The sequence below is a fragment of the Molothrus ater genome, chromosome 3 (assembly GCF_012460135.2).
Source record: "Molothrus ater isolate BHLD 08-10-18 breed brown headed cowbird chromosome 3, BPBGC_Mater_1.1, whole genome shotgun sequence".
Taxonomy (NCBI): domain Eukaryota; kingdom Metazoa; phylum Chordata; class Aves; order Passeriformes; family Icteridae; genus Molothrus; species Molothrus ater.
In genome coordinates this window covers 95822240-95836217 of record NC_050480.2, presented here as the reverse complement: position 1 = coordinate 95836217, position 13978 = coordinate 95822240, and the positions used below count along the sequence as shown (strand labels likewise).

General features: G+C 43.3%; 1 protein-coding gene across 3 annotated transcripts in view; it reads left to right on the top strand.

Annotated features, from left to right (window-relative positions):
* Positions 1-275: 275 nt before the first annotated feature.
* SMAP1 (small ArfGAP 1) overlaps positions 276-13978 on the top strand; it is an 87402-nt gene continuing 73699 nt past the window's right edge. For 2 of the 3 annotated variants that reach the window (XM_054514459.1, XM_036380707.2), the window contains exon 1: positions 277-493. In XM_054514459.1, the coding sequence (XP_054370434.1) occupies positions 376-493 (118 nt within the window). In that variant the 5' untranslated portion in view covers positions 277-375. Of the gene's footprint in view, positions 494-13978 lie in introns of all 3 variants that reach the window. The other variant, XM_054514458.1, reaches the window with a different exon arrangement.

Sequence of the window (13978 nt, the reverse complement as noted above, 5' to 3'; positions counted from 1 at the left end):
CGGGGTCAGGTGCCGGCGGATGGACACATCACGTACTGCGTCCGGCTGACCCCTCATGCCCGGGCACCGCGCCGTGCCCTTCTAAAGCCAGGACGGCGTGGTTTGCTCTTTGGGAAGCGCCGCGGAGGGGCGACATCGCGGCGCGGCCTCGGGGACCCGGCGGACTATTTGTCACCCCCAGAATAAGGGACTGTCGTGGCCAGGGTGGGCGTGTGCGCGCGCGCCATTCCGGTAGCGGGCGGGGAGGGAGGCGGAGGCGTCCGCGTCCGCAAGTAGTTCCGGTTGAGGAAGTCGGCGCTCGCGGCCGCCGGTTCCCGTGGCCGCGCCAGGGCAGGAGCGTTCCCGGTCCCGCTCCAGCGCCGCTCCAGCCCCGCCATGGCCACTCGCTCCTGCCGGGAGAAGGCGCAGAAGCAGAACGAGCAGCACCAGGCCATCCTGGCCAAGCTGCTGCGGGAGGAGGACAACAAGTACTGCGCCGACTGCGAGGCCAAAGGTACGCGGGGCAGGGGGCGCGGGGCCCGGCCCGGGCTCGGCGCGGCCCCGGCGGGTCCCACCTCGGGGCGGCCGCGGGGCCCGGCTCGGGACCGCGCCACGTCCGCAGGGTCGGCGGGACTGGCGGGCGGCTCCTCCCGACAGCGGGCCCGGGGGCGGTGGCAGCGGGGTCGGGCTCGGGGGCAGCGGCGGGACAGACGGACAGACAGACAGCCTGACCTTTCGGTGTGAGCCGCGCTCCGCTCTTCCCTGGGCTGGGCTGCAGCCGCCTCGTCTTCCAGCGAGGAGCCCCCAGCCGGGCTTTATGCAATGACTGGCCCAGCCCTTTCCTGAAGTTTCACGGCCGTGTCCGCTTCCTGCGCTGCCAGGTATCGATCTGGAGCGGGCCGTGGCCTTCGGGAAGGGACTGGCCGATGCCAGGGGTAGGTGCCAGATGAGCTGAATGTCGGGTGTCCAAAACAATATACCTTGCCTTGCTGACTCAGTCAGAATGCCGGGCTCTGTGAATCTGGATGTCTCAATCTGGTTAAACGTGTCACGGATGTGGCTTTGGCGAGGAATAGAATTTTGAAGATTGTATCACTGGCAAATCTTACAGTGCTTTATTTTTTTTTTTTCCCTGCACAAAAGTAGATATATATTTGCGTTTGTATTTACCTTGAATTCTGTGGTTTTCAAATGGAAATTTGTAGCACATCCCTCTTTCATCTAGAGTCAATTTATTATGATCTTGTTCTAGGTAAGGTGGCTGCACAGTAAGTTATTAAGTCTAATGCTTCCTGAATAACAATTGGGAGTTCACAGTGTATGATTAATGCCAGAGCTGCCTTGTTCAGTCCTTCTCCTCATAAAGTGGAGGTGAAGTGTGAGTGAGCTTCGTTTGAGCAACCAGAAATGGCACTGTGTTTGTAAATTCTCTTCCCATCTGTGTGTGCTACTGGATTTCACTGTGCACACAAGTCATGCCATGCACAATCACAGACAAGACTGTATTGTCTTAATGTAAACTCTTAGAAGTACATGATATGGATTGCACCAAAGACAATGGGTCTTTATATTTTGTAAATAACTCTGCCTAACCATTTCCAAACAGAGCTCCTCTTGCCCCCTGACAGCTGGTTACCATGTAAATGACTCTTCATAACCAGTGGCTCTCTGGAAAAAGCACATTTGTATGTTTCATCTATTATTGGCATTTTTACTTTCATGCTGAATGCTGCTTGGTGTTGCTTGCTGATGGAATTCCACATGTAATTGTTCTGTAGCATTGGCCTGAGGGCTGTGTTGCTCAAGATTGGAGTCCAGAATTCTCCGATCACTTGTCCCATCTTCCAAGTTTTCTCTTTCTAGCTTTCGCTTAGCCAAAATGTTTGCACATCTCTGTAACCCTCAGTGCTCTGTATCTTTTGCCCTTTCAGTTCAGCAGTGCTGACACTTTCAGCTTCCTTTTCCTTATATTTGTGTTAATAAGTGGTTTTATTCACTGTTCTTTTCTTTGGTGCTTTCTTTCGTAAGGTCAAGCTTTGGTGTATCTTGAATTTGGTTTTCTTCTTCCTGTTCAGGTTCTGGAGGACCTACCAATATCTTGACCAGGCTGTCTTCTGCTAGTACATGTTCATTCAGTTTTTAAATTTCTAGTAAACTGTTTTACTTAGGTACCTACTAAAATCTGATGGCACTTTTGAAAGCTTCTTGCTTTTCTCTTTTGCTGTTTCTGTATGCCAGAAGCAGCATGGCTTGCCTTCACCCTGTCTCCAGGAAAGGTGGTATGAAAATACTGGATGATGCAATGTGAGGGACTTGTGGTTTGGCAGTTCCTTTTTTATTTATTCTATTCTTCCCTTCATGTTTAATTTGCATTTGCTTCATTCTGTTGTAGCAATTTTGATTTTAAATCCTGTATCATATTAGCTTTGTAGTGCTATCTGACTTTGCCTGTACTGTGTATGTTTGGGGGTTTTTAATAGTTGGAAGGAAGAGTGTGGAATGATAAACTTGCTTTAGTTGCAGCTCTGCTAAAGGCACTTGACCGAGATGTGGCCATAGATACACAGTTTGTGGAGATTTCTTACTTGAAGTTTAGGAAGCTTCTTTGTGGGAAGGAGGGTTATGTGATCAATGTTGAGATGCTTCCACTATACCCTCAAGTCTGGATTTCCATATACCTCCAGAAGACAGCTCAGAAAAAAAGGAAACATTATCAGTTGTTAAGTTGAAAATCAAGCTTATCATGAGCATGCAGTGCCACTGTTGAACTCTGCTTAAAGGCTGCAGCCAGCTGTTTTTTCCTAATGTATTTAATGTTTAATCCATGGTGTATGAGTGCTCATGACTTGCTGCTGTCTGGCAAAGCTGTAGTTTTGCTAGTCCTGGAATGCAGAGCTGTCTGAGGCAGCAGCTATTAACGTGGCTCTGTTAGCTAACCAGAGCCTGCCAGCTGTCTGGCATTCCCCAGCCTGTGAGATCTCCTTCACCTCTTGCAACACTAGCAGCATCTGTCTGCTATAGTCTGGCGTTTCCTATGGTCAGTTCCACTGGAGAGCCTCTTGATCCTGGGTTCTGCAGAAATTTACACGACAAAATGTTAAGGACTTCTCTTGTGTCCGTCCTGGTTTGGCATGTCTTTGGTTTTCTTCGTGTTATGTATTCTTTTTTTTTTCTTCGCAACGTTGTCCACTTTAGTTGCTGTTACTTTCCTCTCTTGTGTGAGCTTTGCTCCTTTGTCTGTCCTTCTCCCTTCTGTTGCTCAGTAGGAGGTTCCAAGTTCTGTGTTTTGTTTCTTTTTCTGTTCACGTAATTGTGTGGTAACATCTTCATGATTAATTCCAGTTGTTTTAACTGAGTTGCAGTTGTCTTGGGTCTTATTCTGTCAGTACTTAAAAACATCGTTTCAGTATGGTCTTTCAGATTGCTGTCGGTTCAGCATGGGCACTTAACTAAAACTAATTCCTTTCTCTCACCCTAGATAGTATAGTATCTCTTAAACCTGAAGTATTATATTTACCCTGGGCTTCTTTTCAAATAGTCACATCCAAAGGTTGTGGAAATCTTGCAGATTATACTTGTATATCTAGCTGCTATTCTTTGAGGCTCTGGGAATTCTTAAGTAGCTAGACATAATTTAAAATCTTACAAATATCCTTTTGACCCTAAACAATGTATGTGTGGTCCTATTGGCATATTTGCCACTCATTACTTTCATTGAATCTACTGTAATGCTACTGTTGAACTCTTCCTTCATATCAGTGAGGTTTCATATCAATAAGGCTTCTTTCATATCAATATAATGCTGGCTTTTACTTCTTGCATCAAAAGGTGATACAGGATCTCACTACCATCCTGTCACTCCTAAGTTACTGAGTTAGCTTTCCTTGACCTGTATAGGAATGCCATATGTGTTGCCTGCAAAGAAGTTTGAAGCGTGCACCTTTCCAGTATTTATTGTATGCTTGCTCTGTGTAAGAATTAGAAAAAGCTATTTCTTGGTCATCCTCAAAATAATCTGTCATTAGCAGTGGTCTTGTATCAAGAAGGAACCTATTCTTTGATTTGTGGTCTGTTTCTTCAAGTGTAAGGTATGCAGATACATTGGATGGCTTTGTAAGGTGAAGAATACAGCTGAGAACACATCTGCCAGAGTAGTATTAAGTAATAATTAGGATTGCTGGCCCTGGAAACAGTTTCTAGAAGTGATTTTTATTCTGTATTTGACTTTTGCCTTTTCAAATAGCTGCTCTGAATCTGACTGTTGCTGCTAAAATGTGTTGGAAACTACCTGTTGTAGGGCCATACGGTGGTTACCATATGTCACCTTCAAATTGTAAATCTTGCAGCTGTCAGAGAGATGAGATGATACTTCTGTGGGGAAGAAACCTGAAAATTAAAGGTTCTGGAACTGTCTTTGCAATCACTGAGACTTCTGAAAGAGTGAGGAGGCTGGGATGACATTTGACAAGGCAGTTCTTGTCTGTGTACTGTCTGTTCTTTACATCCCTATCTGAACAGCTGTCTGCATAAGGAGCTGATGTCTTCCCAGTGTTATGTTACTAGGAAGAACTTACACTACTGTTTCTGATACTTGTAGGAAATAGTAGGGTATGTTGACAGATTAAGCCACCCTGAACTTTTGAAAGAGAGGCAACTGAAATTCCTTTGTGATCCTTTTGTTTGTATAACTAAGTAAAGCTGGCAGGAATTGGAAGGATGTAGGAGAAGTTGTATCAGGTATACAGACTATGCTGAAAGCTATTGTAAAGCATTTGAATTTTTCTTACTTTTCATTGTAGAGGGAGGGCAATGCATTTTTTAAATTGTGGTTTCAATCCTAATATTTGAATCCCATAAGCAATAACACCTCTTAGAAATCTGTCAAATGAAGCCAAAATAAAAAAACCTCAAACTGTTAACATCAGTTGGGGACCCTTTGACTATAGGGGCTATAATTTGCCATTTCTGTCTTGCTTATAACATGGTAGAAGTCTTCTAGACTTGTGTTCTTATTGCTTGACAGCAAGGCTGGTGTTGTTAGGATGCTGATATTAAGTACTGAATCAGGTACTTAGAAGTTGAAGTGTGTGATGAAGCACAAAAAGAGATTAGTTTCAAACATGATTAGGAACAGTAATCAGTCTTATGCTCCCCATTTACAGAGGCAGCTGCCCTAGACCAAGACTGATGGCCTTCAGTTTGCAGGCTTGCTTGCTTAGATGGACAGTCCTTTGATTCTGCTGAATATCTTGTCTCCTTCTAAGAAAAAACCATGTGAATGTTCTCTGACATACCTTTTCTGTCTGCTGTGCTTGTATTTGGATGTTGTCTTTAAGACCAATGGATTGACTACTGAAGTCTGTAAATTCATCTCCCTATCAAGAAAGCAATTACCTGAGTGTCAACTGCTTTAGGTTTTTTTAAAACTGTAATCAAGTTAAAATAACATAATTGGAAACTTGCAGACCTTGGTGTAAACAACTGTAGATGTTTTGGGCCTTCAGAAAATGCAAATAAATTTCTGTATCAGAGGAAACGTTCTGGGGTGGTTTTTTTTTGGTTTTTTTTGGTTTGTTTTTTCGTTTTTGTTTGCTTACTTCATGCCTGATAGTTCTTGAAGCCTGTTTAAATGATCTGTTACCAAAATCACAGTACAAAGAAGCACATTGACACTGTTGCTTGTTCAACCAGATTAAAATTGGTTTACTTTGGTTATAATATTAATGAGAATACTCTTCAGTATTTATAGTTGTACTGTACAGTCACTGAATATCTGTGTGTGACTGAAGACTTGGCCTTCTGTCTGAAGAGTGGCAGGTACAGGTCCTTGGGAGTGTGGAGAGAGACCCAACAGGAAAGATTGGTACTAATATTTGTGTAGCTAGAACTTAACTTTAGCTTCCCTAACAACTAACCAATCCCAAGCATGGTGCCTCTTAGCAGTGGGAGAGAAAAGAAATATAGTTTAAGTAAGTGGGCAAACTAGCTATGGAAAGAAATCTGTAGTATCCCAGATATGTTTACAGCTGCTCAGACTCCTTTGTGTAGACATTCAAGTCTTGCATATGATCTCGTCTATGGCTGGGAGACCAACCTAAATATTTGTGTATGATCATCACTTTTTGTGAAGCTGCCTTGCTGTTCACTTGTTTGATGTCTGGTCTTTTAAGTGTCTTAATCTTGCCTGTATACTTTAATAGATAGTGTACTTCTTTCTCAAGCAGATGGATAACTCTTACAGCTCACTGCCCTCAGCCTGTGCCAGGCATCAGCTTTTGCCTCACTGTCAGTGTAAGGAAGCTTTGTGGCAGCTCATTGACAGAGCTCCCACTAGGGCAAGGCACTGGCTGCTGTATCTCCTCAGGTGAAAATCTTTCCTGTCTTCCTCCTCAGGCGGAGGAACCCCTCCCTGAGAGTACACTAGGGCAATAGAACACAGATGGATTATGCTGGACATCAGTTCCACACCTCATCTCTGGCACAACTTCTAGCTCTATATTGAGGTTCAAACACAAAGTACTAATTTACTCCTGGCTGATTGTGCTCTATGGATATTCTTTACCGGTTGTTGCAAATAGCACGTGTTTCTGCAGGTCACTCAGATCAGTAAACTGCTGGTGTTTCTTTGTGCCTTTCTGTTGCAGGGTTCACATTGCTTCTGTAAGATAAGCTTGGGAAGGATCATGTGAGTGTAACAGACTGGAATATGAATTGACAGATACAACTGGAGGCCTCTGGCTCTCCAGTGGGGCTTTGCAATATCCTTCCTTAAAGAATAATGAAAGCAAAGCATTTTGATTCAGGGTTGTTCTTACTGAAGTTTAGCAAATGAAATTATGTATCTTGAGCTCTAATAATAGTAAGGAACTTTATCACTAGAAGTCCCAGTCATAATCTGGCACTTAGCTGCTAGTTTTCTGGCCTTTTTGTCAAAGACAGTGCCTTCAGAGACCCTTAGGGACCAGAAACTCACTTTAGTCTCTCTTGGGGCTGTATAACCAGGGTTTTTTTCCTGATTTCCTGCTACTGAATAAAAGTACCTCAATGCTCTTATTCTGTGTGCTCTTACCTGTTGCTGACACTGGTTGGATGAGACTGAAGCTTAGGAATTAGCTGCTGTTGCAGCCCTGAGAAGAATAATTGTCTCCCCCAAGAAAGGAGCCTTCAAGACACCTCATTTGGTGGGAAAAAAGTATGGCAGCCTTAGCTTAGGACTTCTGAATGGGATTTTGCAGTGTTGGGGGGCACTAGTGGCCTCTGTAAGGAAGGGTGTTGTTCCCATCTCCTGACTCTTACAGTGCAGAAAAATATTTTCAAATAAGTCACAGGAAATATGTTTGGCTTGTAATAGAACTGCATTATTTACAAAGTTGAAGGCTTTTTTTCCCAAAGTGGATGTGATCTCTATTCTTCAGGACTTCAATTAACCTGACTGTGTGAGACCCAAAGCAGCATGATTGAACTTAGAATTGCTTTGACAATAGGCCAGACTAGGTGACCTCCAGTGATCCCTTTCAACTTAATTATTTCTGTGACTACTAATACAAATATTTTTGGCACTTGTTATTTTTTATTTTTTTATTATGTTGCAAATCTTTAGATTCTCTGAGATGTATTATACAGATGGAGAAATCCTTACATGCTTAGTTTGCTGCCCTGTGTTCAGAAGTTATTGGCAGTCCAAGCTGTTTCTGTTCTGTGGACCATAAGGATGGGACAGTTCCTGAAAAGGGATTATTGCTATTGATGAGACCATGCTCTTGCTTTTTTAAAGTGCAAAACACCCCAGTTCTTTTGGTCAGGGCTACAGGTGTGTGCTTAAGTGGTCCTGAAGCTGCAGTTCTGCCACCCTTCAGTGATGTGCTCCTGCTGGCTGCTGTTTGTACACTTGGTCTTTGCTTTGTTCCTGAATTTCCTTTTGCAGAATGGAACGATGCTGTGTTCCATCTTTGGTCTGAATGCTATAAAGAAGAAAGAGCAGCTGTGCTGCAGCCTGTATCATGTCCTTGTACACGACACAGAGGAAGCAATTCGATATATCTATGTGATAAGCAGACTTTTAGGGAAGTACCCTTTCCTGGAAAGGTGACTCCCTCTTTAATGCATGCATCCTGTAGGATTTAAGAGTCAATTATCAGACATTACTCGGGAAGTAGTCAGCAGGTGATTTAGCTCAGGTGTCACATTGTATTGGACTGGCTTCATAAGGTTCATTTGAGCATGATTCAGCTTTACTTTAAGAACTCTGGTGCTTCACAGTGTCTCTTGTGGCCACAGCTAAATTCTCCTAGACACAATGGTTTTTGCCTTGTGAACAGGCAAAGTTGTTCAGTGATACCTTATTTTCATGTTGAGGTGGTTCTGAAGAGTTAGGCTGATGAATGCATGGCTGGTTAAATCTGTCTTCACTGTGCTGTCAGTAAGTTGTTTTCAGATATTATGGCAGAGTAAAATGAGTTAGGACTGAGCTATGATTTTATTGGCATTGTTGAGTGGGATAGCTCACAGCTGGAGGACTGCAATGGGTAAGTACAGGTGCTTAGGAAGGGCAGGCTGGGATGGTGGTAAAGGGGAGTTGCTGTGAGAGCAGTGGGGCTGCCTGTAGCTTTACCTGGAGATGGGTGAGCCAGTTGAGAGCTTATGAGTCAGGAGTGGTAATGAGGATTTCCTCAGACAACTCAAGCCTAGTGTTCACAGGCTTTCTTGCTAATAGGGTGCTGGGACGTCCCTTATTATTTTCTGGGGAGAAAACACAGCAGGGAGTAAGTAATCAAGGAAGTTTCTGGCATGCATTGATGCCCATATCTCAATACAAGTGCTTGCAAACAAGCAGTGACAGGTTGAGGATGTAAAGGTTAGGAGTAGTCTTAGGGCTGCAGTGGTCACGTGGTAGAAGAGTTCAGGATCTGAACTGGAGACGGCAAAGCAAAGAGTAGGATTACAGCCATAATCTTCAAAAAGGAAGATTTTCTTCTGTTCAAGGGTCTTCTTGGAAGAATCATTTGGAAGCTGGTTCTGAGCAGAGAGAGCCAGGAAAGCTGGTTGACTGCTTCTTAAAACTCTGGTGGCATATTGCAATGAATAAGAGATGGTACAGAGGCACCAAGGGTCCTGCTTAAACGAATGAAGAGCTTCTGAAGAAGCTCAGACACAAAAAGGAAGCATGTAACAGGTGGAAGCAGAAACATGTTGGCCCAGGATGAGCCTGGAGACATCATCCAAGCATGCAAATGTGTCTAGGTCAGAAAGTCAGTGTCCATGTGGAGTTTGATCTTACAAGGTATATGTGAATGGCAGCAAGGGGGGCATTTACAGATAATTGGCAGAAAAAAGAATGGAGAAAATGTAGGCCTGCTGCTGAATGGGGAGGGGAACTGCTCATAAGGGATGTGGAAACAACTGAGACATTCCATGTCTTCTTCACTTTGCTCTTTACTAGTTAGACCTGTTTTCAGCAACTGTAGGCAAGGAAAGCGTACTCTCAGTTAGTAGAGAAGGATCAGGTTTGGGATCACAGGACTCTAACAGGATGCAGCCAGGAGTGAGACAGGGTGACCCAGGTAATTTTGTGGTGACTCTCATTAACTGAGGTCATGGTGACTGGGGGATGGGTTTTGGGGGCTGAACTCAAGCAAATGTCCTTACTGTCTTTGAAGAGGGCGAGAAGGAATGTCTAGGGAACCACAAGCCAGTCTGCTGTGCCTTTGTTGCCAGAAAAATGACAGACCAAAGAATTCTGAAAACACATGAAGAAAAATGATGGGCAATAGTTGGTATGGATTAATCAAGGGGCTGTAATGCGTGACCAACCTGATAACAGCCTTCCACACTGAACCAAGGAAGATGACCAGCTTGGTGGATGAGAACAGTGAGTGTTTTCTTACCTTGACCTTTCATGGGGCTTTGGAAATGGTCTTGTAACTTCTTCTTTGGTAAGTTGGTGAAATGCTTTCTGGATAAAGACACAGTGAGGTGGACTGAAAATAGCTGAGAGGCTAAAATGCCAGGCTCAGGGTGGTGATCAGCATCCTAAAGGTCAATGGGAGGCCAGTCCCTTTTGGTGTAGCTCAGGGATTGTTCTTGAGGCCAGCACTGTTTAACATCTTCATTAATAAACTGTGTGACCGAATAGACCCCTCCCTTGGCAAACCTGATGGGATGCAAAGCTGGGAGGAGTGGTTGATAAACCAGATGGATGTGCTGCTACTTTGGAGCAGGAAAGTGAACACGTGGAAGAAATGAGCCAACAGGAATGTTAGGAAGTTCAACAAAGGGAAATGCAAAGCTCTGTCCCTAGGGAGGGGTTGTTGGCAGTGCAAAAGAGATACTGTGGATCAAAAATTGTCATGAATCAGTAATGCACCCTTGCCACAAAGACATCTTGGACTGAATTTCCAGAAGAGAGTGGTCAGTATGTGGGGGCAGGAGATCCTTTCCTCAGCACTGGTCAGACTGCACCTGTAGTGCTGTCCCATCCTGGGCTCCAGAAAGAAACAGGGACAGACTGGAGCAAGGCTAGCAAAGTGGCATGAAGGGGAAGGTCAATGTGCCTTACAGTCCAGTAGAGGCTGAGGGCACTGAGATTGTTTAACCTGGAGAAGACTGCTGGGGGGTTCTTATGCATGTGTATAATAAATACCTGGTGGCAGAAAGTAAAGATGATGGAGGCAGACTTGTCTGGGATATCTAGTGATAGGACCAAAAGGCAATGAATAAAAATGAAAATACAGGAAGTTCCACTGAAAGATAAGGTTTTTTTTGTTGTGTTTTTTTTGCTTGTTTTGTTTTTGTTTGGTTTTCTGTTGTTTTTTTTTTTTTTTTTTTTTTGTTCTGTTTTGCTTTGAGGGTGTTTTGTTTTGTTTTGGGGTGGGGGAGGGTTGTTTGTTTTTGGGTTTTTTTTGTGTGTGTGTGTGTGTTTCTGGTTTTGTTTTTTTTTCTCCAGGAAAGGCTTAATAGGATCAGGTTACCTGAAGAAGCTGTGGAGCATGCAATGTTGAAGCTCCAACAATCTGACTGGGAACAGCCCTAAGCGACCTGCTGCATTCTCTGTGCTCTGACCACCAGGGCTTGGACTAGCTCATCTTCTAGGGTCCCTTCCAGTCTCTGCTACTTCAGATCCATTTCAGTTGTTGTATCACTTACAAGCTGATATGGAGTCCCACTGCAGATACCATGTAATTTTTTTCCTCTTTCTCCCCAGTGGGCACACTTCAGTCTAGGTCAATTCAAAGCAGATTCTTTGTTTAAAGTTGAAGTCCTTTATGAGAAAGCGATTAAACAGTAGTAAGTACAGACTGTAGTAGAGCTTTTTCTTGAGTTTTCAAGAAATACAGAAATCTTCCTGTGGTTTGTGCATCCAGAGACAAAAAGGACCAAATCTAGCCATGTAAAGCAAATTGAGATGCTATGGTAAAAGGGTTACTCATATATTGTGTTTGGCTGAAATTTCTAAGTCTAGCTAGGAATATAACTTCACAACTTTAACTGTTCTGTAGGGCTGGTAGAAAGTTGCTTAGAGCTAGTGTCCCTTGTGTCAGAAATTTCCCTGGATCTTAAAACTACTGGTTTGAACTCCATGTTATGACTAACAGAGATTTCCCTCTGGAAGACTGGGGCAAAAAAGATTCTACAGATCTACAGAAGATACTACAGATTCCTGGTTTTCTTCAATTCTGGCCTCTTACTTGATTAATGTTTGAGAGCTTGAGCAATATTAGTTCTCTTAACATTTTTCTCTTGAATGGCTTCATAAAAATCCATTCAAACAAAACTGCTTTATTGTTTTAGTGATAACTTCACAAATTTAAAATTTGAATGTATACCTCTATATATTCATCTTTGTTTACAGCAGACTATGATTATGTGATATACTGCTAACTCCTGCTTATCTTCCACTGTCTTGTCTTGATCACTTTTTGCTTTCTGTTACATGATAAACTTGTATGTCTGAGTACATATTCTCAAGCAACTCCTGCCCAGTGCTATGAAACAACCCAATCAAGAGAACCTGAGTTCCTGCCTTGTTTCCTGCTTATCCAAAATACTGATGAGATGTGTCTTCCTCTGAGCAGAGAAGCCAGATGCTTTTCTGCTCTGAGGTAACAATCTGCAGAGGAGGAAGAACTTGGAGGAACAGAGAACATCCTTGTGCTGCAAGTCTGTGGTAGATGTAGATATAGACTGCTGATGTTGTAGCTTATGGAGTTTGTGACAAGTTTTATGGGGGAAGCTCATCTGTGTGGTGTTTGTGTTCTGCCTGTCTCAGTAGCCTTAAACTGTCAATTGCCCCTTTCCTCTCTTCAGGAAAGGTGTTTGTTTCTGGTAGAAGATGGAGAAAAAAGAGGTAGAGGCTGTAGCTCAGTGCCTGCCAGAGTGGAGCTGTGGACAGCCATGTGAGTTGGAGGCAATGTTGCCAAGCAACTGACTTTGCAGGTGTGGTTTGGTGAAGGAGCAGTTATTTTTCTAAAAGCTGTGTCAGGCTATGATTTTTTGTTTAAAAAAGAAGAAAAAAAATGGAGTAGGTAAGTTTCTCTCTTGTATGGATGAGAAAAGGAATACAATATTCCACATTGAGCTATTGATTGCTATACAAGAATCTAATGCATTTTTTACTGAAGTCTTTGAATGGAAATGAATAAAGTTTCATAGTACAGGACTTCATTGGTAGGATTAAAGGCAGTAGTAGTCCTATAAGAAATTCTGCAAAATGCATTCAAAAATACCAGGTTACATGATGCAGCTGAACTTGTGGGTGGATTCAAAACATGGCAGTGAGGGACAATCTGGAATGGATGATCATTTGAAATAAGCTCCTGGCAATGTGTGCTGAAGGCATTTGGCTTTAAATTTGTCATTCATAACAATTTATAGAAGCAACCAATGTATTGATAAGCAATTATGCTTTTATAATATAGGGACTGATTATCCTATTAAGGTGTGTATGTATGGGGTATTTGTTCAGTTGTCTGTTATCTGTAGAATGACAGAAATATCCCTTTAAACATGGCAAATGCCACACTTTATGTGCATCCTTTAGATCTTCTTGAGCACTTCAGCAGGGGTGAAACCAAAGAGGCGTGTCAGTAAGACACTGAGTGCAGGCTTTTTGGTCTATGTCCTCATTGCCAAGTGATACCTGGGTTATCCTCAACGTTAGATGCATTGAGCTGCTGTACTGGGGTTGGCTGAGAGGGGGTAACTTTCCATAGCAGCACTTGTGGTGCTGTGCTTTGCAGCTCTAGAGGGGTGTTGATGACACACCAGTGTTTCAGCTGGTGCTGAGCAGTGCAAGTGCAGCATCAAGGCTCTCTTTAGCCTCCCCTGAAGGCCACTGGGCTGCAGGTGGGTGAAAGTTTGCCAGGGGATGTAGCCAGGACAGCTGACCCAAACAAACCCAAGGGATAGGCTGTGACAAGTGACAGAGCAAAAGCTTAGAGGAAGCAGGGGAATGGGGAGGTTTTGTTGTTAGGGTGTTTGTCTTCCAGGGCAACCAACTGTTTACTGAGACCTCGCTTCCTAGGAAGTGAATATCACCTGCTGATAGGAGAATAAATATTTTTCTTCTTACTTCTGCATATGGTCTTTGCTTTTCTTTATTAAACTGCCTTTATCTTGGCCCATGGGTGTTTTTATCTTATTTTCTCCTCTTTGGTGGGTACATGATGACCAGACAAGGTTTATGCACCACAACTGCTGAGGGTTTCTTGTGTGTTCTAAGTACAAAGTAACTGTCATTCTCATTAATAAAGACTGTGAAGCCTCGGTTCCATTTTCTAGGTGTTCTGCAGCATAGAGCAAGCAACTTCTGAAAGAAGTGATGGATGCTAAATACCCTTTGATACTTGTCTTTTTCACTGAGATTTCTGTGGAGCTTTCTGGGTGTTCATGGAGTCCTGCTTTAAAAAGGTTACTCCAAAAATGTGTTTGTGGAACAAAAGGATTCTGTCAAGTGTTTGGTCTTAAGTGAGAATTTGAAAAATACGACAGATCCAGGATCTCA